A 22,146-nucleotide genomic window follows, 5' to 3' on the forward strand; every position below is an offset into this window, starting at 1 on the left:
AAAGGTAATTTGTTAGCCTGGATGCCAGCCGAACTCAGCCCTGCCCCCAACATTTGAGCTCAGGCAGTTCGGTCTAGCCTTGATCCATAGAGGAGTAATTATGCCTGAACAAAAACAGTTCGGGCCAATGAAATTGTCAGGGCGGGCTTTAGACGATGATGGACAGATAACAAACAGTAACGTAATCATCCACATCATCAAAGGCGCTTAGTTGAATTTGTTTAAAGCTACACTGTGTGATATTTTCCCCCATCTAGCGGTGAAAAGGTATATGACCATCCAAGGAAAAATAGTTTCTGTTCCTCTCAAATTTGATTTCGTTTTAACTCCTACGGTGGCCGATTTAGTCCAATTTTAACATGGCAATCCCCCTCTTCACATTCGACAAGGTGCCATCGAGTGTTAAAACGCGAAAGGCGAAGCTTGAATTAATGGGTATGTCCCTCTTTGGCTAATGTACTTTCAAGATGGAGGAGCAACAGGGCGACCGGCATTCGCACCCCTCACCCGTATGTATTTTCAATATCATATTATAAACTTACGAGAATACTTGAAAGAAGAAAATATACATTAATGAGCACATATATTTTTGAAAGAACTAAGTGTTTTTAGCTAAGAATAAACTAAAAAAGTTACACAGTGTAGCTTTAAATCCTAAACGGAGAGCTTGTTTGTACTTGCATTCACCTTCACTATTTCTCTCTGAAATGATCATCATGTTGGTCAGTAACTGTTTATCCTTAAATTCTTTTTTTTACAACACTGGCAAAGATTATTCCAGCGCGTGTGCAGACAGGGTTGCCAAGTTTTTACAAACAAAACTCGCCAAACTACTAGCCCAAAACAATAACTTTTTATGGGGGGTTTTCCGGAAAAAATGGCATTTGGGGGGTAAAATGTGTTATTTTGACAAGTTTGCTTGACTATATTCTGACTAGAATTGAGTATGACCACGTCAGGCTAGTAATTTGTAGATTTCTCTCTCAAAGAGCCACCTATTTTTGAAAGTAGGAAAACAGCTGCTATATTAATGTGTGCATTACACACTACCATTCAAAAGTTTAGGATCAGATTTTTTTTTTTTTTTCAATTAATTATTTTATGCATAAGGATGCATTAAATCACTCAAAAGTGAGAGTAAAGACATTTATACTATTACAAAACATCACCGTTTCAAATAAATGCTGTTCTTTTAAATGTTTGGTCACAATTTAGATTAAGGTCAATTTCGCACTACCTATTAACTATAACTTTTGACTCAATAAACTCATAATTGCAGCTTATTATTAGTTAGTAAGGTAGTTGTTAAGGTGTTAGGTAGGATTAAGGAATGTAGAATAAGGTCATGCAGAATAAGGCATTATATTTGCTTTATAAGTACTAATAAACAGCCTATATGATTGTAATATTCTTGCTAATAAGCAACTAGTTCATAGTGAAAATTGGACCCTAAAAAAAAAGTGTTACCCAAACATTTTATTCAACAAAGAATACTGAAAAAAAACCTTGAAAACCAATGTTTTCAACATTGATAATAATAAGAATGTTTCTTAAGCAGCTTAATTTAATTAAACTTAAGAAGTTAAATGTTCTCCCCACTGTGCAATAACTACCACTTACTGTATATTTATTTAACAATACGCTACTAGGGACAGGCTCGACCGTGACAATATTGCTGTGACTTTTCTGATTGGTTATCGCTGCATTTTGGGCAGTACCTGAGGTCTGATTGGTTCACATTAGACATCAAGAGCGCATTCACAACGGGAATTAGACATTCAGACAAGCACGGTCAAGTTCACACTCGGGTCACTTTTGTGCAGATGCAAGCTGTAATATTACTTTTATGTTGTAGATCCTTTCTTTAAGATCTCATATAAGATGTTATAAAGAGTTACTACCCTACTAGAAAAAGGCTTGTATTTACCGGTGTTCATTCACTCTTCAGTGTCAGCTCAATAGGTAATGCCCAACTTTAATCACTGGGTTATTTGATATAATCATATTACTTTAGATATTTATTTTTCAAAAAACACTGATGTTTCCCTTTCTGAGTTCTGAAGTAATAACATTTCACAATATTACTGTTTTACTGTGTTTTTGAACATTTCAAAAACATGAAAAAACTTCTAAATGATAGTGTATGAAATAAACACAAAAGGCTTACCTAAAGAAAAAGAAAACCTCAAACATAAGGAACAAAGGAATCACAGTTACTAATATGAATGCAAAAGAAAAATCCAAAAAAGACTAGATATTTTACAACTGTTGGATTGAAATCAATTTTGTGAAGTAACATTTAATGTCAGACTATTGTCTGCAATAGTCAACAAAGATATATCAGATTAAACATGACAGGTATTTAGCAGGAGCATGGTATGGGGAAAAAAAGCCTGTAACCATACAAGCTCAGAGTGTCATTCAATAATAAATCCCATTTTATTTCTATCTCTCCCAGATCTTCACTCTCACCTTTGTTGTTGGAGATGCCGTAGTCAAAGCCCTGAGCTCCCGAGCCCATGCCCCTGTTAAACGCCTGAACTGAAAATGGGCTGGGAGGAGGGGTCTGGGCTCCATGCTCCAAAATTGCTTGCTCTGTTCCAGACAGAAACAAAAAGCATTAATAACTAAAATTAATAACTAAATGCCATCTGTATTTAATTGGTTTACGTGTGCTGTCTTGATCGTACACCACATTATTGATTTCCAGAATATACTTAAGTGAGAACTGAATGTAATGTTTTTGAGCTCGTAACTGCATTTTAATTGCAATTGAATGAAAATGTATTATAGTTTAAAGTATATATTAAATGCAGTTAGCTGAACTTTAGAGTGCTATTTTTTAAACCACGTACATACAGTCAAACCAAAAAAAATTCAGACACCGGATATAATTTTTTACTAGTGTGTACAGGACACTATAGTTTATTTATGTAAGTGAGGATAGCAAAATAAAGTAAAATGTGACGACATATACCATTCTTCATACAGTGGTCTACTAGTAAAATTGCCAAAATTATTGAGACACTTTGACCTGACCATCTTTGCATCTTTTACACCACAGACTGAACAAAATTAAGCATTGCTTGCTAATCGGTTGATCTAAATTGGTATTATTAATGTGAACTGAAATTTAGAATTTTTTTTTGAATTTTTTGTTTTTTTCAGGTGCTTTGAGAAAATGTTGAAGGTGCCTGAATATATTTTGGTTTGACTGTAGAACTGAAGTACATCTTCATATCATTGCTATAGGACAGAAACCTTCTCTCCATATCTCGTCTTTTTTTTTTGTTGAAAAAAATCATAAATCCTTACTATTGGTCACCCTTTACATCTGTCTGTGGGTTTTGCAAATATTTAACCAATTAAAAGTATTATAAGAGTTGTGATTAAACCTGGCTCCTCAAACTGTCAGCAAATCTCATAACTCAAACCCACCTAAATCTTAAATTAAATGAAGTGCCGCATTACTTTTGGATCACCTCTGCTTGTTTGTAATGCATGGGTAAATAAAGTACAGCATTTTGACGATACGACTTTTTATAAATACTTCTATTGTCTTTGAAATGTTTAAAGTGTACTTCTGAATGTACTGTTAAACCTTTATGATGAACTAAATATACATTGATGTAATTTCTATTTAAACTGCATTTGTTGCATTTTGTGTATTTAAATATAATTGTAATTTGAAATGATGAACTAGCAATTTAGTACATTTAAAATATATGAACGTATATATTTATAGTTACATGTGCTTTAGTGTGATAGCCATCACATCAAAATAAGTGTACTTCTTTAAAACATGAGTAAACTATTTAAAAGTTACTTTAAAATAAAATGTATTTAAAATTTTAAAAACTGCAGTTTTAAAAAGTATGCTTAAGTGTGTTAAGACATGTCATGAAAGTGTACATAAGTGGCCTTTAATTTCATTTATATTATCTGTACCAAATTATTAATATTTTTAAAATATACTTTTAAGACTTGAAGTACACAAGTGCACATTCAATACAATTAAGCACACTTTTTTTCACAAGAGATGCAGTGACAAAGACTGGCGAGAGAGGGGTGTGTTTGCATTACCTTCCTCATGACGCAGGTACTGGTTTCCCCCTCGGTCTCGGGTCAGAGACCAGGCCTCACCCTCATCACTCTCACAGAACTCCACCACACTGTTCTTATCCAGCTGAACCCAGGTGCCCTCCGAGTTAATCACCTGATACAGACACAGCTTTATTTACCTCCTCTCTTACACACACACCTGACACCACATCAATCCAGAGAAGCAAGAGTGTTTAGCAACAAGCTCAGTAGCAGCTTTAAAATAAAGCGCATTCAGAAACGTGAATACAAACATATGACGCTCCGTTCAGTTCTCAAGATTTATGAAAAGAAACCAGTTTGAACAAAGACACCGTTTCAAATTCGTCTTGACATTGGTGAACAGAACAGCAGTATTTGTGCAAGTTGGAAGGCTCATAGGCAACAACTTTAAGAATACATTTGAAGACAGCATGACACACCACAACCTCAACGAGAGAAGAAAGAGGCAAAGTCCAGCCCTTCCATGATCAGACATGGAGACTGTTCAAATGCCATAAAAGACAGGAGTTTACCAGGGTTGTGCGCAATTCAATGAATTTGAATTGAGGAAGTAAACAGGATGCAGAATTGTAATCGAATATGAATTTAAGGAAGTAGAATTATGACAAAATAAAATGCAAAGAAAGTTCATACAAGTGATCATTTGTAGTAATGTGCAACAGCAAAAATGTAGAAGCACCACAACCACAGTTTTTATATTATGTATTCAAATATTTATTTTATTTAAAAACATCACTTTTGTAGAGAAATTAAAACGGTACTGGATGCACTGATCATTTTTCATGGCTTCATGGATTATAATTTTTTCTTCTTCTTTTAAAGCAAATTGGCATGATGGCGTTAAATTAGATTGCATAATTTCAAGATTCACTCTCTGAGAGCAGGTGGCGCTTATGGAAAAGCTGCTGCGCTTATAAACACTACTTTATATGGAGGGAAGAGGAGAAGAAAATCCCCTTGAAACTATTATCAATAGTTAGTTTCCCTTCAGAGATACACTCATATAAACCTCACCCCAATTCAATATTTGTTTATCTTTTCTTTCTATATTTCGAGCGCCGCAAACGGAGATCTTGCTGTGCCTGGTATTCTTTCTGTACGCTCCTCTTTGCGTCAGTCTTAAGTGTGTCCCATTAACGTCCTGTTAAGATGTTCCTAATAGTTCCACAAAAATTACATTTTGGGAAATTATTGTAATGCAGTTTGTGCGCATGTCCGGAACGTCCGAAATAAAATGAAACACTGTCCGGGGTTGCCTTTTGTTTGTTTGAAGCAGAAACCAGCCTTCCAATTTATGGTCTCTAGTAAAATGTCACACCCCACACACACACCTGTACATTTACACACTTTTATTTCACTTCTCGAGTAATTATGTAATTACTCGATTGTCAGTTACTGCACTATTATGGTTTGTATGTCTGTTTGTCAATATAAAATAATAATAATAAAAAAAGAAAAATGTTGCACCACAACACTTATTTGCACTCCCAAATAAAGTTTGAGTTTGCACAAATAATTTGTGCAGCCTTAAAATTTACCCAGGGTCTTTAAAATGGAAAATATAGTCATAACTACTCAAAAGAATACATGTAATTATTTGCGTTTTGTTTAAAAACCTTTTTGACTAATTTAACTCCTCAATTGTGTGACTGTGTTGAATTTCTTTGAACTGCAATTCAATAAATTCCTCTTCCTATAATTACAATTCAAATTCCAGTTCTACATCCTGTGGGTCACAGTAAATTCAATTCAAATTCACATTCACGAATCGAAAGGGAACCCTATTCTTAATTCTGAATTTTGCTCAACCCTGGTGGTTACAGAGTGGAAATTATGAGATGACTTCAGTTTTTGTTGTAATTAACATGCTTCCTGCCATCATTGTTAATAGGTAATTTATTGAATTATTGCATCACACATGATTTTTCTGCAGAGCATGCCAGATTACACCATACTGTTACTGTGCAAAAGCTGAAGCCATGCTTGGTGGCTCTTGAAAGGGGCTTTAAAAATGTGTACAGAAGGACAACACACCCACACCAGAGCCATAGAATGTATGGCCTCTATCAAAAGAAGTTACACAAAGGGTTCTCTAATTGTCTAAAGAAAAATGAAGAATTTGTGTTACAGAAACTGCAGAACTAGCAAGAAATCTGGCTAATTAGTCATTTATTGGCAGCCACAGTAACACAGTTGGGAGTCCATACCTCGCCTACCGCCTTGACTTTGTTCCCCAGAACTAACATTCCAATGGGGATACCTCTAAGGTTTGGGCAGCTTCTGATGTTGTGACCCGAAGGTCCGGTCTTCACTACCTTATAAAGACCCGGTCCACCACCCTGGCCTGCGCCCATGTCTCGTACAGTGGTGTCATGAGAAGGGTGGCCACTGGTCTCCTTTCCATAATCATCCAAATTTGACCTGCCCTCCTGCAAAACCAAAGGAAACCAGTTAATTTAAGTTGGAAAGCAAGTTATACATTATAAAATTATGTCCTCAAAATATTACATTCAATTCAATTTTCTTTAGATTAAAAGACAATAAGTCTTTGCCATAGGGTCAAAGTCGAATAAGGCTGTCTGATATGATAAAAAAAAAAAAAAAAAATCTTTTGAAAATGCAGTTTAACAGTCTATAGAAATGTCTTTGCAGGGAAACTCGCCCACAGATTTTGCAAAACAATTTTCAGCATATTTTGTTGTTATTAAAGAAATTCAACCTATTTTACTTTTTTTTAAGACTCATTATGATTGCAGGACTGTTACATAACCTTGACATTTTTTTTCCGCACAGTATCTAAAATATCAACAACAACAAAAAAAAAAGAAAAAAGAAAAAAAAAGATTAAAAAAAATAATCTTCATAGAAGCAGCATATTCATGCCATTGTTAATGTATTTTTGAATATAATTTTTTCAAAAATACATTTACAACTAAATTCATGCATACAATAGAAAATTCATCCGAAAAAAAAAAAAAAAAAAAAAAAAAAAGGACATCACTGACCCTTTCAACATAATTTACTACCAGGATGAAGCACCTGCTTACATCAGCAATAACATAGATCTGACAACTGTGCTTCTACATACAAACAAGACAATCTTTACAAATATCATGTATCTAATATCAAATATCTAAATGAAACTTTATACTAAATGTAAAACATTTTAGGTTGTGGGATGAAGATTACAGCGCATAACTGTGTTCTGATGTCAAGTACTCCTGACAAATAAACTGAAAAAAATAACTTGGCCCTTGTGTAAGAAAACAAAACAAACACATGCATTCACATATTCTGCTTTTTGTTTTTATTAAAGGAATAGTGCTCCCAAAAATTACAATTCTGTCACTATTATTTTGAATAGTTATTTTTTTCCCATCGACCACAAAAGGAGAATCTCCATATATCGTTTGGTGCCATTTAAGGGATAGTTCACCCAAAAATGAAAATTGTCATCATTTACTCACCCTTAAGTTGTTCCAAACTTCTGCGCTGAACACAAAAGAAGATATTTTAAAGAATATGGGAAACTAAACAGTTGATGGACCCCCCCGACTTCCATTGTAGGGGAAAAAATACAGTACTATGGAAGTCAGTGGGGTCTATTAACTCTTTAGTTCCCCATATTCTTCAAAATATCATATTTTGTGTTCAGCAGAACAAAGAAATTCATACAGGTTTGAAACAACTTGAGGGTGAATAAATGACAATTCTCATTTTTGGGAGATCCATTCTCCCAACCATTTTTGGGAGAACATCAACAGCAACTTATTCGCATAAATTATTTTTGAGCTTGAAAGCTGTGGTTTATTATACTGGAACAAAACCCAGCCTGATCTGCCTACGATTTGATTTCGCCCTGCAACTCAGGCTGGAAACCTGTACATATTTTTATCCTGTTTGTTACAAATTAGCGGGGACCAATCAAAAACAGGCTTATCCACCTGGCACGCTATTGGCGGGTTTAACACAATGACAGATAGAGAAGTGATGGATCGTTGGTCTGATTGGTTAAAGATTGGTCCAATTGCGTACAGTCATTTGAACTATGCCCGTTGATCACACCTCTTGTGGTGTGATTGGTTGAAGGACTATCCAATTGCGTACAGAGTCATTTGAACTATGCCCATTGATCTCGCCTCTCATGCAGTAAAAATACAGAGCAGACTCCCCAGACCAATGTTCAATCTTATCAAGATTGAGTTTGGTCTGGTGATAGACAGGTGGTTAATATTAACTGTCAATGTATGGACTAGAACTCCCCTTCTGTGATTCATGAAAAACAACACCATACAAGTTTGGAATGATATTAAGGCAAGTTAATAACGACAACATTTTTATTTTTGAGTAAACTATTCCTTTAAATCCTCATGCAAATGAGTTAATGTTTTCAACTGTGAACTACTACATGAAAACGCAAAAAGCTTTACCCAAGGTTAGCATAAATGTAATGATCATTAGGTTGTTACAAGACACTTGAAACGTGCTACTGGAAACGTTGTGCACACAAGGAAAAGACGATAAAATATATGTTGTGTCACTCACACGATTTACACAATCAAACATGCAACTCTGATGATGCTCCAATACTACATGTACAAATCACAATCTGAAACGTCTCCAAATCATGAGAAACACTGGTGAAAAGCAAAGCAGCAGCCAAGCTACAACACACCTCATCTTCTGACAACTCACCTGGGGAAAACAAGATAAGGTCGTCCAAGACAAAAAGTCGATATCCCTTACTCCTTGGCTAGCGCTAAAGATATTCTGAGCAACAGATTATAAGCAGATTACAAACACTGTCGGGAATTACCTTCAATCAGAAACGCAGATGGTATGGTTTGTCTTTTTTTGGAAGAGATGGCTTTGTTATAGTGACAGTTTGTTTGGGTGCATTTTATGTCTTTCGAATTTTCTTCATGATACAGTAAGAGAAGAATTTGAAGGCAGAGAAGAAGGTCTAGCAAATGGAACAATCCTAAACCTAGAATTCTGGGGTCTGCTTGAATTTTGCAAAATTCAAACCACATCAAAATACAGCAAATGAGAAATAAATCACATAAGATATATGAGCATTCATAATCTTCCAAAAAAGATTAGTGGTGTGTCATGCTGTTCATACTGGGAGCCTTGATGACTTTTTCACATCCAGAGGTAATTATGCTCTCAGAATCATGGCCCAACTTTCAGGCCTTGAGTTTGGATTGAAAACGGCTTGTTTCATGGCAGAACCTCATTAAAAGTTGCGGGACCCAAACAGCTAAACATTTAAACAGATCGACCACTTTTAAACCAATTGTTGAAAAGGTTTCAGGGCCATTGAGAAAATTTTAAAGAAATTAATGAATCTTCATCGGTTTATGAATCCATTTTTACAGATTGGCTATATGAAGAGGTTACATTTTTCATTGAGTTTATACTATGATACTGTCATGACCAGGAAACAGCAAAGCTTTGTTCATTGATATTCAGTATCATACAAGAGCTATTTTTCACACCACATATGATGAATAACACAGTAGGGCTGCACAATTAATTGAATAGATCATGATAATGGCTGACGCAGCAAACGGTGTATGCATTTCTGTCACATCATTTGCGCATTGGGGAATCTATAGGCCCATCAAGAAATCACAATCAGTTCTAATGAGCACATTTTTAAGCAGTGTTTTGTCTCTTTTGTTTTAAAAAAAAAAAAAGAAAGCTGTAGAAACATCACCTGACACTCAAAACAAAAAAGCAGTAGAGGCAAAGCGAAAAGCATTGTGACATGTCGCGCTGCTCACTTACAATGTAGATCAGGGATGGGCAACTTCGGTCCTGCAGAGTTTTGCTCCAACCCTAATCAAACACACCTGAACAAGCGAATCAAACGCTAGGTACTACATTTCAATTTGAAATTGTGACTGTTAAAAAGTGCGTTCTATATAGTATGAATGTGGTAGAATGAACAAAATTTCAATGCACTAGTCCTACCAGCATAATTTGCGTCTCTTCACTGCCATTCATAAATCTTTTCCCATGGCCTCATGGCTAGGTTACTACTCTGTTGGCATACTGTTTTTCACATAAATACATTTTTTAAATTATTTTTTTAAGTTGCAATCTGGGTACCATCTTACATTTAAAAATAACATACTGGGAAGTTTAGTCCTATCAGGGAGGCACACAAACATGACAGTCATGTGCCTCTTAAGACGGAAAGCTTTTCTGTGACTGTTTATGTTTTAAGACTTTCGTAGCACACTCACTTTAAAACTCGCAATTTTGAGAAAAAATGTCAGAATTGTGACTTTACAACTCGCAATTGTAAGAGAGAAAAAAGTCAGAATTCTAAGATAAAAAGTCGCAATTACTCTATTTTTTATTTAGGGAAACGCTTCCATACCCTGAATATAAGATGCGAAAAACCATTGTATATGCTGAAGAATACGGTATTTGATTTCAGATGCATCATATGTCAAAAAAACTACAGGCAGATGAGTTTTTTTCAGGGTTGGAGCTAAATGAACTGCAGGAGAGTGCCCCTCCAGTACCAAAGTTGCCCATCCCAGATATAGATGGTGAGAAACCTAACATACACCAGAACAAGTTTTGACACACCAAAACTAGAACACTCCCATTAAGGCTGAAATATACTGCATGACTTTTGCAAAGGTTTTTGCCCCGATTTGCAGTCTGGAAGAGTGGAAGAGTCGAAACTTAGGGCCAGTCTGCAGATTCTGGCCATTGGTAGTTGAGAGATTGAGAAAATCACATAGTTTATGTTAGCTTCACACTACAATTCCACCCAGTTGGAGGAGGTCAAACATGTTTAATATATTTGAACTAATTTTAAAACATAAACTGTTTTCATTTGTCTTGTGTCTCCTACGACAACACACATTTTTACATGAGTTTGTGGTCTGCATGATGCCCATTTTTGTCTGCGTGTAAGGCCTAGTGTTTTAAAATCTGTTCAAATTTTAAAAGCCCTTTAGTGCATTCCAGCCTTTATAATAAACAAGGTTTAGATGTGGTACAAATCGCATTGTAATATTTTAAAGTGAACACTATTAATTGGAATTAATAACTGACATTAAAATACCAAGGGATAAAAAAGACAAAATATGAACAATGTCATAATGGTGCAGCCCTACAAAACAGTGTGCATGAGTTAGTGTCTTTTACCAGGAGTCAATAAGATAAGGGACTGGCAACATGCACCCCACCCCCCAAACAATTTCCAGCCTGGTCTCAGTGAACGTGCCCGAACTAAACTACACAGTAGCACTAACACATGCAAGGGCACATTTTTGTTGGCCTTTGTGAGTAATCAACACAGCATGCTTGTAGGCATTTGGGAGTGGGTCATAAGATGCCTGCGATTCACTGTAAAAAGAGCCAAACTGAAGTATATCAAATGTGACTAAAGTTAAGCTGACAGTTACAAATCCCGTTCCCAAATGAGCAGTGTAGGGGCTCCGGCTAATCTACGAAGGGGGAGGCCTTTTACTTACGTCGACAGGGACCAGGAGGCTTCTGCCCAGATGCTGGTTAAAAGAGAGGCACCAGGCTTCAGTGTACCCATTCATGTTGGGAACATACTTCTTTACTGTCTCATCATTCAGTCTGAGCCAGACACCATCATCATTGTGGATCTATGGGAAACAAGCAACAGAGCGGAGCCATGCCCTCCTGTAACTGCTAACACGCCCCTCGCATGAGCCTCTGAGGCTGCAGAACCAATTGCGTAAATGAGTGGCACCAACCAGTTGAATTTACAGTGGATGTCCAGTTGTGTTGAGAGAAAATGAGATGCATCCTCTGCAGAATTTGTATATGCATGTAGGGGCTGACAGCAGGGAACAACAGGCCCTTTCACGTGACTTGTGTCAGGCTTCAAGGCACTGCTCAGCGCATGCGTTATGCGACACTGAGCGCGTGAAAAGTGCCGCCATGTCATTGAAGTGTAATTCTACAGGTTCGCAGATTAGCAAGTTAGCAAGAAAGCAGGGAGTTAACACTACCACTAAAAAATATGGACACGTAAATGAAATACACTTGTATAGTTACTTTTCACTTTTCGCACTTTCCGCTTTTCCTTTACTATCCCCTTCTACTCATCAGTTAAATAAAAATACAAAGTACATTTTTGCTTTTGCAAATCAATAAATTATCAAATATTAAGAATTAAACTAGTTCTTTAGATTTAATACTATAATATATACATAATTAATAGATAAAAGTTCAAAAGGTTGGGGAAAGTAAGATCTTGTTATTTTGTAAGAATGTATTATATTGATACAAATTAACATTTACAACATTACAAAAGATTTCTTTTTTTTTTCTTTTTATGTTTTAAATAGAAAAATGTAGAAAATGTAGGATTTTCCACAAATATTTTAAGCAGCATTATAAAAATAATAAGACATTTTTTATGTATAGCATTAAAAATAATAAGAAACTATTCTTATCATATTAGAATAGTTTCTTAAGTATTATGTGACTGGAGTAATGATGCTGAAAATTCAGCTTTGCCATCACAAGAATTAATTTTTAGTAAAATAAAAATAACTAGTAGTAGTAAACTGTAGAGTAGTAGTAAAATGAAAAAAATAACTCTAGCCTTGGAGACTTCATTCATATACAAAGAAAATCTTATTGACCAAACTTTTGAAAAGTAGTGTGTATAAATGTAAACATAACCAATGTTAAGAAATAAAATAATTTAAAAATGAATAAGATAAATAAAAATAAAGTTTTAAGTAAAGATATCTATGAAATGATATATAAATTTAGTTAAGCGTGTCCAAATTTTTGATTGATAGTTTTTTTTTAAATATATATATACAGCTTGACCTGTCATGCAAAAGTCATGCAATTTTTCCAATTAGTTTAGTGCTTTAAAGGGTCAACGTCAAATGGGTGAGCAATACATTACAAGGTTGACGCTTTTCTCCAGTGTTCAATGCACTGGCGGCTCATGTGAAAGGGTCTTTAGAGCAAGTGACAGGACAGCATTGCGGATGTGAGGTTGGACCTTATAGGAGTATCAGTGATTGGCATGCAGCGATGGGCTGGGATAGATAACTCTTATATGAGCTTTAACTACAGCCTCAAAGTCTCCTGCATGTATATGAAGCAAAGGATAGGCAAAACAAAACGCTTCTGACCAAATCAAAAGCAAGTAAGAAAGCTCAGAAAGATGCAGAAATTGTTTTAAAAGCCTTTTGTTTTAAAACAGAAACAATTCATTAATCATTCATAATTATGTTCACTGATTAAATGAAGAGAAAAAAGAAAAGAACTTAAATACAGAACATTTTGGCCCTATTCTAGAGAGGTTTACCTCGTCAATGAATGTGATGGTGCCATTGACTTGGACTATGCCTATTTGTTCGCTCTGTAGAGAAGGGTGACTACGCACGCGCAGCCCTGCGCTGTCCTTGGCCACAAATTTGCGCACCTGAGAGAAGCAGAGGGGGAGAGACGGAGACTGTGAGACAGATGAGAAGATGGCAGGAAGCTGCAGTCAAAGAGAAAGGATTTACCGCAAAGAGAGAACAGAACCCACACACCCTGTCAAATGAGAAAAATTCAGCAGAAAAAAAGCAGGAAAGACATTTGATTTTGTGCAGTTGTGTTGCTTGTTTCCCAGTTCAATACACAGTAAAAAAAATAAACTGTGACACTATTTGCACTTGCATATACAGTGAGGAAAATAAGTATTTGAGCACCCTGCTATTTTGCAAGTTCTCCCACTTGGAAATCATGGAGGGGTCTGAAATTGTCATGTCCACTATGAGAGACATAATCTAAAAAAAAAAAAAAATCCAGAAATCAAAATATATGATTTTTAACCTATTTATTTGTATGATACAGCTGCAAATAAGTATTTGAACACCTGTCGATCAGCTAGAATTCTGACCATAAAAGACCTTTACGTCTGCCTTTAAAATATCCACCTCCACTCCATTTATTATCCTAAATTAGATGCACCTGTTTGAGGTCATTAGCTGCATAAAGACACCTGTCCACCCCATACAGTCAGTAAGAATCCAACTACTAACATGGCCAAGACCAAAAAGCTGTCCAGATACACTAGAGACAAAATTGTACACCTTCACAAGGCTGGAAAGGGCTAATGGGAAATTGCCAAACAACTTGAAAAAGGTCCACTGTTGGAGCAATCATTAGAAAATGCAAGAAGCTAAACATGACTGTCAAACTCCCTCAGACTGGGGCTCCATGCAAGATCTCACCTCGTGGGGTCTCAATGATCCTAAGGTGAGAAATCAGCCCAGAGCAACACTGGAGGAGCTGGTCAATGACCTGAAAAGAGCTGGGTCCACCGTTTTCAAGGTTACTGTTGGTAAAACACTAAGATGTCATGGTTTGAAATCATGCATGGCATGGAAGGTTCCCCCGCTTAAACCAGCATTTGAATGATCCAGAGGAGTCATGGGAGAAAGTAATGTGGTCAAATGAGACCAAAATAGAACTTTTTGGTCATAATTCCACTAAACGTGTTTGGAGGAAGAAGAATGATGAGTACCATCCCAAGAACACCATCCCTACTGTAAAGCATGGGGGTATAGCATCATGTTTTGGGGGTGTTTTTCTGCACATGGGACAGGGGGACTGCACTGTATTAAGGAGAAGATGACCAGAGCCATGTATTGCGAGATTTTGGGGAACAACCTCCTCTCCTCAGTTAGAGCATTGAAGAATGGTTGAGGCTGGGTCTTCCAACATGACACTGACCCGAAGCACACAGCCAGGATAACCAAGGAGTGGCTCTGTAAGATGCATATCAAGGATCTGGCATGGCCTAGCCAGTCTCCAGACCTAAACCCAATAGAGAATCTTTGGAGGGAGCTCAAACTCAAACATGTTTCTCAGCGATAGGCCAGAAACCTGACTGATCTAGAGAAGATCTGTGTGGAGGAGTGGGTCAAAATCCCTCCTGCAGTATGTGCAAACCTGGTGAAAAACTACAGGAAATGTTTGACCTCTGTAATTGCAAACAAAGGCTACTGTACCAAATATTAACATTGATTTTAACAGGTGTTAAAATACTTATTTGCAGCTGTATCATACAAATAAATAGTTAAAAAAATCATACATTGTGATTTCTGGATTTTTTTGTTGTTGTAGAGATTATGTCTCTCACAGTGGACATGCACCTACAATGACATATCAGACCCCTCCATGATTTCGAAGTGGAAAAACTTAATAGCAGGGTGTTCAAATACTTATTTTCCTCACTGTAAATAGCACTGACGCCGCACAGCTATTATTTACACACCGATATTGTAAATTGTAGCCTCTACTCTAGCATTCATACTAACCGTCTATAAATAAAAAGAAAAAGTGCCAAAACAAAAACAAATGTAACCCATGTGGTCCCTCAAGTAATATGAGCTCATACAAAGCTGTTTGTAATAATTATACAACAATTAGGTAACACTTTACTTTGCAGTGTTGCCATAGTTATATTGCTATATTGCTTATATTGCTAGTTATAGTAACTATTGCCATAGTTAGTTGCCATAGTTATAACTATACATTAAGCATAATTACATGCAATTAACCCTAAACCAAACCCTAACCCTACAGTAAATATATTACACAGTACTTAAATGTATAATTAAACTGTAAAACAGACACATTAAAATAAAGTGTAACCAACAATTATATTTGAATGAATAAAATGCTGTAAAATACTTTTGGATGGATTTCAGCTTGTCAAGCCGCAGGACGTCAACTTCCAGAAAGTATTTAAAGTCATAAATAATATTTATAAAATAAACACTAATCATATACCATCTGCTTCAGTGGCCATCATCATCCAGAGAATGACAGTCAAGTTGTGAACACATACACTACCGTTCAAAAGACTGGGGTCAGTACGATTGTGTTGTTGTTTTAGGAAAGTAAGGGTGCTTTCACACAAAACGGTTGTACAAAATTGCGGAAGTGAACCACCATTGATGATGTATAAAACTGTTTGTGCATGTTCTCACTCGTGCTCCTGACAAGTGCACTGCAAACGAGAGAATGTGGATTTCACTTCTGCTCGCCTTGCACAGATGGTCTGCATTTTTTTAGAACATATTTCCAGTACATTTGCAGCAAATAAACGCAACTAGCGTTATGTGCTGATGCTTTGGAAGCAAGTTTGGAGCAACTAATCATTTTGCCACTTTGTCCTTCATAGCCATTCCCTAGAAACATAGGTACGCGACTGCAGCTTGATGACGTAAGCGCACCGTGGTTTGGAACCAAATAATGGCTCATTTCCACTGAGCAGCGTGGTTCAGTACAGAACAGTTCAGTACAATTCAGGACGCTAAACCCTGAAATAATCTGTATTCCGCATGTGAACATGAAAACGACACAGTAAACAACAGTGGATGACAAAGCATATCTTGTTATTGCTTTTCGGCATGTGGCTGTTTTTCACAAGAAGATAATACGCTTCGTTTGAGCCAAGGATTCAGGCTACAAGGAAAAACACAGCAGAAAAAGCATGCGCAAGTGACGATTCTCAGTCAACCAATTAACTTTCTGCAGTGAGTCTGCGCAACACCCTTTAGTGCCGGACTACTTGTCTAAGTACCCCAACAGAAGGGTGCCATAAAAGTGGTACGGTAAGGTTCGGAAGGAGGGTACCTTTAACAAGTTTTGACAATGGGTCCGGCAGAAACTGAGTACTGAACTGAACCGTACAGCTCGGTGGAAACAAGCCATAATGTGAACAGAGACCACTGGCCGGAGGGGGAAGCAATCAAACTCTGGTTTGGACCAAGAAATTTAACCAAGTGTAAAAGCACCCTAAAACTTTTTTCCAGCAAGGCCACGTTAAAATGATTAAATTGTCTCAAACTCATAATTACTGCTTATTAATAGTTAGTAGGGTAGTTGTTAAGTTTAGGTATTGGGTAAGATTAAGTGATGTAGAACAGAATCTGATGCAGAATACAACATTAATATGTGCTTTATAAGTAGGGTACAACGGGCTAAAAGGCTCCTTTGATTGTATTTTCCTCTAAACCATTAGATGGCACAAAACTTGCCTCAGCACTTTCCAAGACATCTGCTTTTCAAGATGCACATGGAAATTAGTCTTATCTTTGAGGCGATCTCAGGCAGCAGCGCAAAGTTGATCCTGCGCTCATTTGCTCTAATATTTGATGTTTTTAAAAATGTTGTAGCTTTAAGTAACAAACACAAGTTGCTAAAATTATTGAATATATTTTGAAACAAAAGGTCTTGTTAATGTTTGTCAGTTTTGTTCAAGTTAATTAAAGCAACAGTTTTTCAATAATGGAAGAATATGTAAAAGTATGGTATTTGGGGTAAAAAATAAACAGTTGGCTGACTTTTCCATTTTTTGACATGACATGGTTCGATTCAGATGGTAAGTTTCATATATTAATTTGGGTGTCCACCTTAGAGATAATCACCATATTTATAATGAAACCACCATATTTAAAAATGTTATATAAATCCATATAATACAATAAAATATAAGTTATTGTTACTACTGTACATTTTTTATAAAATTATTATGGGATCACCTTCGATGCTTTCAGAATCTTTACTTTTTAAAATGATTTGATTTTGTTTCTATATTTTTTAGCTATATTTCTATATTAACATATATTAATGACAGCATATTTATTGATCAAAAATGTATTATTTTATTCATCAAAAATAAACAGAAAATAGTTTAGACTTTGTTAAAGTGATTGTTTTGAACAAGTATTAACTTAAACAATTTTAAAAATATATTTTAGCAAAAGTATTTGTATCAATACTGTGTGCCTTTTGCCCCATGCTGGTGAATCTTTTACCCCATGTGTGGGATAAAAGGCCCACTTGTCACCTTATACTTTTTGAAGATTTTTATATAAAATAACCACTTTTATGATTTATTTTACACAAAATATGTTGCTCCATAAATGTTCAATACAAACATATACATTTTTTCTGTATATCACATATTATAGGAGTAGTGAAAAGCACATTTTTCTTAAGGTGTGCCTTTTGCCCCATTGTACCCTACTAATAAACAGCCAATATCCTAATAATACAATATTCAATATTCTAAACAAAAGTGTTACCAATAAATGTAATTTTCTATTGAACTTTCTACTCATCAGAGAACCCAGAAAAAAATATATCTTGGCTTCCACAAACATATTAAGCAGGACAACTGTTTCCAAAATTCATAACAATAATAAAGAAATATTTCTTGAGAGCATCAAATCAGCATATTAAAATGATTTCTGAAGGATCACGTGAAATTTTGCAGTGTTATTGACCAAATAAATGCAGCCTTGGTGAGTGTAAGAGACATCTTTCAAAAACATTAAATAAATATATTAAAGACCCCAAATTTTTGAGTGTGTAAAATGTGTGTTAAATGAATGACTGGAGTGGCTGGACATCTGGCCGAGTAGTTATCTCAGCACTTTTTTAACTGCTTAACCTGGGAACTCACCTTGCTGGGTTGAGGTTCAGCTTTGGGTTTGACCATCTGTGTGCCAGGAGGGATCATTCCTTTGGGTGGGTCTTTGACCTCGACCTCCAGACCAGCATCTGAGCAAATATTATTCAGTCAAAAAACCTATTTACCTATTTCATGACTCATGAGCTCTAAAATATAAAGAGTTAAACACAAACCACACATCTGTACGATGACTATAGTACGGAACCCCTCAAGGGACATGGTGTTATAATATAAATAAATAAAAACATGAGATGATAGGAAAAAAATGTCAATGCTTTTGCATTCTCGTGCAAAAATGTTTGCATTCCCCTGAGAGTTTCTCAGTTTCTCAGGGTAATGTAAAGTTTCTTGGGGAAAACTTTGAGAATGTGAGAACACAAAAGCACTGACATGTAATTTGTCCTCCCATCTTGTATTTTTTCCATCACCATGTCCCTTTAGGGGCTCCATACGTACTGTTTATTTAGTTATTTATTTTCACACAAAAAAAAGGTTTGAAAATCTATTTGAGCACTAGCAACATACACCATACAATTTGGACACTCTCTTTAAATATTTCTACAACAAAGTGCTCTAGTACAAAGCTTTAAAGTTTTAATAAAACCTGAAATACAGTTACCGATCTCAATGCCATCAATGGTCACATGAATGGTGTAAAGTCCAACAGCACCAGGAGTCCAGTTAGCGCTGTATGTGCCGTCTGTGTTGGCCCGGATAAGCATGTTCTCACTGGGCCTGAATAATAAGCAGACAAACTGAACCTGAAACCTGTTCTTACATGAATGTTGACTGTAATATGTATTTGACAGGTAAAGAAGGTAGTCTTTGAACCTCTTTGGTGTCGGTGATGCAAAGCGAAGCTCTTCAAACGAATAATTTTCATATGCCTGAACAAAAAACACAGTAAGTAAAAATGTAATTAAAATATACAAAATGTCAAACCATTCAATGCAATGACATTTACACATTAGTTATAAGTTATTATGAAAAAATAACACCTTTATATTTTCTAAGTGCATCTTATTGATCTTATTGTGAATGATTCATCCGTGCATACCTATTATTTTACTAAAAAAATTGACTCTGTAATGTTTAATTAAAATTGCATAACTGGAGCTTCCAGTGAAATGACAGACTTCTCTTAAATTAAGTGTTTTAAAACCTGTTGGAGACTTCAAAAACAAAATTATGAACCATTAAAATAGCATAATAGTGGCACTGTTATATCACAACCTTTGCGATTTGATAATCACACAAGGCGATATTGTGATTTTGGTTTTATTTTGAATAATTGGGCAGCCCAAGACCAAATCATTTTTGAGTCCACTATAATAATCAAGTCAATAGATGAGAGTAACCTTCATCATGGTGATGGCGATATAACGCGCTTCTTTGATGATCATGGGCTCGTATGTCGCCTCCAGTTTGGGTGCTGGGTGGCCACCAAAGGTCAGATCAGTTCCTGATGCAGAATTAGAGGAGCTGCCTGGCAAACGCTGCAGTTTCTTCATGTTCTCCTGCTGGATTGACTTTTTCTGAGAGACAGGAACAGCCTTGACTTCAACCTACAACACAGATCAGAGACGATTAGATATGCTAGTTTCGTGACACACCATTTGATTCAGAAATATGCTAACCTTCATGTTTGGCACATGGACAACATCTCCATATTGGTCTTTGGTCTGCACCACAACAGTAGTGGGCCAGCCACAGCGGATGTCGTCCTTGTTCAAAATGAGTGATGTCTTCTGAGGGTCTGCATAAGAGTCTGGCTGAAGCCACCTTGGGAAATAGAATGGTAAAGATGCTTGGATGAGGGCCTCAAACTTCTTTGTGAATACAAGGAGCCATAAAATGTTTGATACCGACCTGGCGAGCCGCCCACCGCTGGAGTTCTGCACACAGGTAATGAAGTCCTCTAGGAAGGAGTGTTCGTTAGTCTGTAGGTGCAATGGCAGGTTCCCCTCTAGTGCCTCTAAGATGGTGGGAGAGTGTGAGAGGGCCAGTCCCTTTCCCAGGAGTCCTGAGTGGGATTTACACACCTGCTCAACACAAACACACGATTAGAGCACATTCTGATGATGTGCAGGACTCACACAAAACAAATGTTGTCTGATGTAGTACCTGGAGTGAGGCTTCCTCTAAAATCTCCAAATCCTCCTCCAGTTCATTCCCTATAGGATGGTAAATAATCCACACAATAAGAAAAAAAAGACACAAAAGTGCATTGATTCTTGCTTATGATTTTATCAGTACCCCACTAAAGAAATAGTGTTGGAAATAGTGATGAAAGTGTAGGCACACTATACTGTCCATGTCCAGAAAAGTAATAAAAACATCATCAAAGTAGTCCATACGTGACATCATTTAGTTAGTTGGAATCTCTTGAAGACTCGAAAATACATTGTCAGATTATGTTAGTTAACTTTTTTACCTGTGTGGCACATTCCAGTTTCTATGCATCCAACAGTCAAGCAGCATCATTCTTACCTATGGGTAGGGCAAGATCCTTTTTCATGAGTGCAGCTGCGCACATGCTTCCTAAATAGGCCAATTCCTTCTCCAGCTGAATAATTCCCTGAAAACACAGCCACATGACAAATATCTCAAATACATGTGCAGTATAAATCACTAATCCAAGCAATGCATAACTGAAATACTAGCAGTTGTAGACATAAAATGATTTTTATTTTGGACGTTCCAAGCTAAAAATGGTTTTCACTCACAGTTCAATACACATGCTTCTAAGGCTGAATATTGATACAAAATTCATGATTCTATTCAATTTTGATTCACAAGATTGCTATTTGATTGAATGGCAATTCCGATTTATGTGGATGTAGCAGGTACATTAATATGGTTAAACTATTCAGGGAACCATGTTAGTTGCTACACTAATATTAATGGTTACAATTTATTTGATTTGTAAACAAGCATTTAACTTGCACATAAAGCTCGTAATAATAATAATAATAATAATAATAATAATAATAAAATAATAACTCTTTTAATGACAATTTTTATATTAATATAAACATTTAAACAGTGGCTGTCATAAAAACAAAGTTTCAATTATATTTAAACATGCATCAAATATTTAAGTTTTTTTTAATAAATATTTAATAGTCTATATGTTTTTTTTTCTTCTAGCTAACCATCAAACTATTGTCATTCAATAACTTTTCAGAGGTAAATATAATGTTATGCGTCATTGTTTACCCAGCTTTTTTTACTGACGTCTTTCTGCCATTGAAACACTGTGACATAATACAGTACATTTCAGAAAGTTGTATTGTTCAACCTAACAGCTAATGTTCATTCATTCATGTTTTTTCATGCTAGTGTTTTATCATTTTTACTAGTAATAAAGAGGAAGAGATGATAAGTTCATGCACTGCCCCTTTCGCTTGAACTGAGACGCTACAGCGATCTGTCACACCACATTAAATAGCTAAACTTGTATTTATTGTTTAAATTTCAAAAGAAAACATACAGAATACGAAAGCTCAGACTTCTTTTTATATTAAAAGTAAAAGAAC

General features: G+C 35.9%; 1 protein-coding gene across 17 annotated transcripts in view; it reads right to left on the reverse strand.

The window, feature by feature from the left end:
* Positions 1 to 22,146, reverse strand: part of mycbp2 (MYC binding protein 2) — a 138,867-nt gene that overhangs the window by 24,339 nt on the left and 92,382 nt on the right. For 7 of the 17 annotated variants that reach the window (XM_067443302.1, XM_067443308.1, XM_067443303.1 and 4 more), the window contains 14 exons: positions 21,098 to 21,185; positions 20,732 to 20,781; positions 20,477 to 20,649; positions 20,245 to 20,389; positions 19,966 to 20,172; positions 19,439 to 19,494; positions 19,227 to 19,342; positions 18,599 to 18,696; positions 13,439 to 13,555; positions 11,607 to 11,747; positions 8,800 to 8,874; positions 6,312 to 6,533; positions 4,084 to 4,216; positions 2,473 to 2,595 (listed from right to left, as the gene is read on the reverse strand). In XM_067443302.1, the coding sequence (XP_067299403.1) occupies positions 2,473 to 2,595; positions 4,084 to 4,216; positions 6,312 to 6,533; positions 8,800 to 8,874; positions 11,607 to 11,747; positions 13,439 to 13,555; positions 18,599 to 18,696; positions 19,227 to 19,342; positions 19,439 to 19,494; positions 19,966 to 20,172; positions 20,245 to 20,389; positions 20,477 to 20,649; positions 20,732 to 20,781; positions 21,098 to 21,185 (1,744 nt within the window). The remainder of the gene's footprint in view (positions 1 to 2,472; positions 2,596 to 4,083; positions 4,217 to 6,311; positions 6,534 to 8,799; positions 8,875 to 11,606; positions 11,748 to 13,438; positions 13,556 to 18,598; positions 18,697 to 19,226; positions 19,343 to 19,438; positions 19,495 to 19,965; positions 20,173 to 20,244; positions 20,390 to 20,476; positions 20,650 to 20,731; positions 20,782 to 21,097; positions 21,186 to 22,146) is intronic. The other 10 variants (XM_067443317.1, XM_067443304.1, XM_067443319.1 and 7 more) reach the window with 8 other exon arrangements.

The sequence above is a fragment of the Pseudorasbora parva genome, chromosome 5 (genome assembly GCF_024679245.1).
Source record: "Pseudorasbora parva isolate DD20220531a chromosome 5, ASM2467924v1, whole genome shotgun sequence".
Lineage (NCBI taxonomy): Eukaryota > Metazoa > Chordata > Actinopteri > Cypriniformes > Gobionidae > Pseudorasbora > Pseudorasbora parva.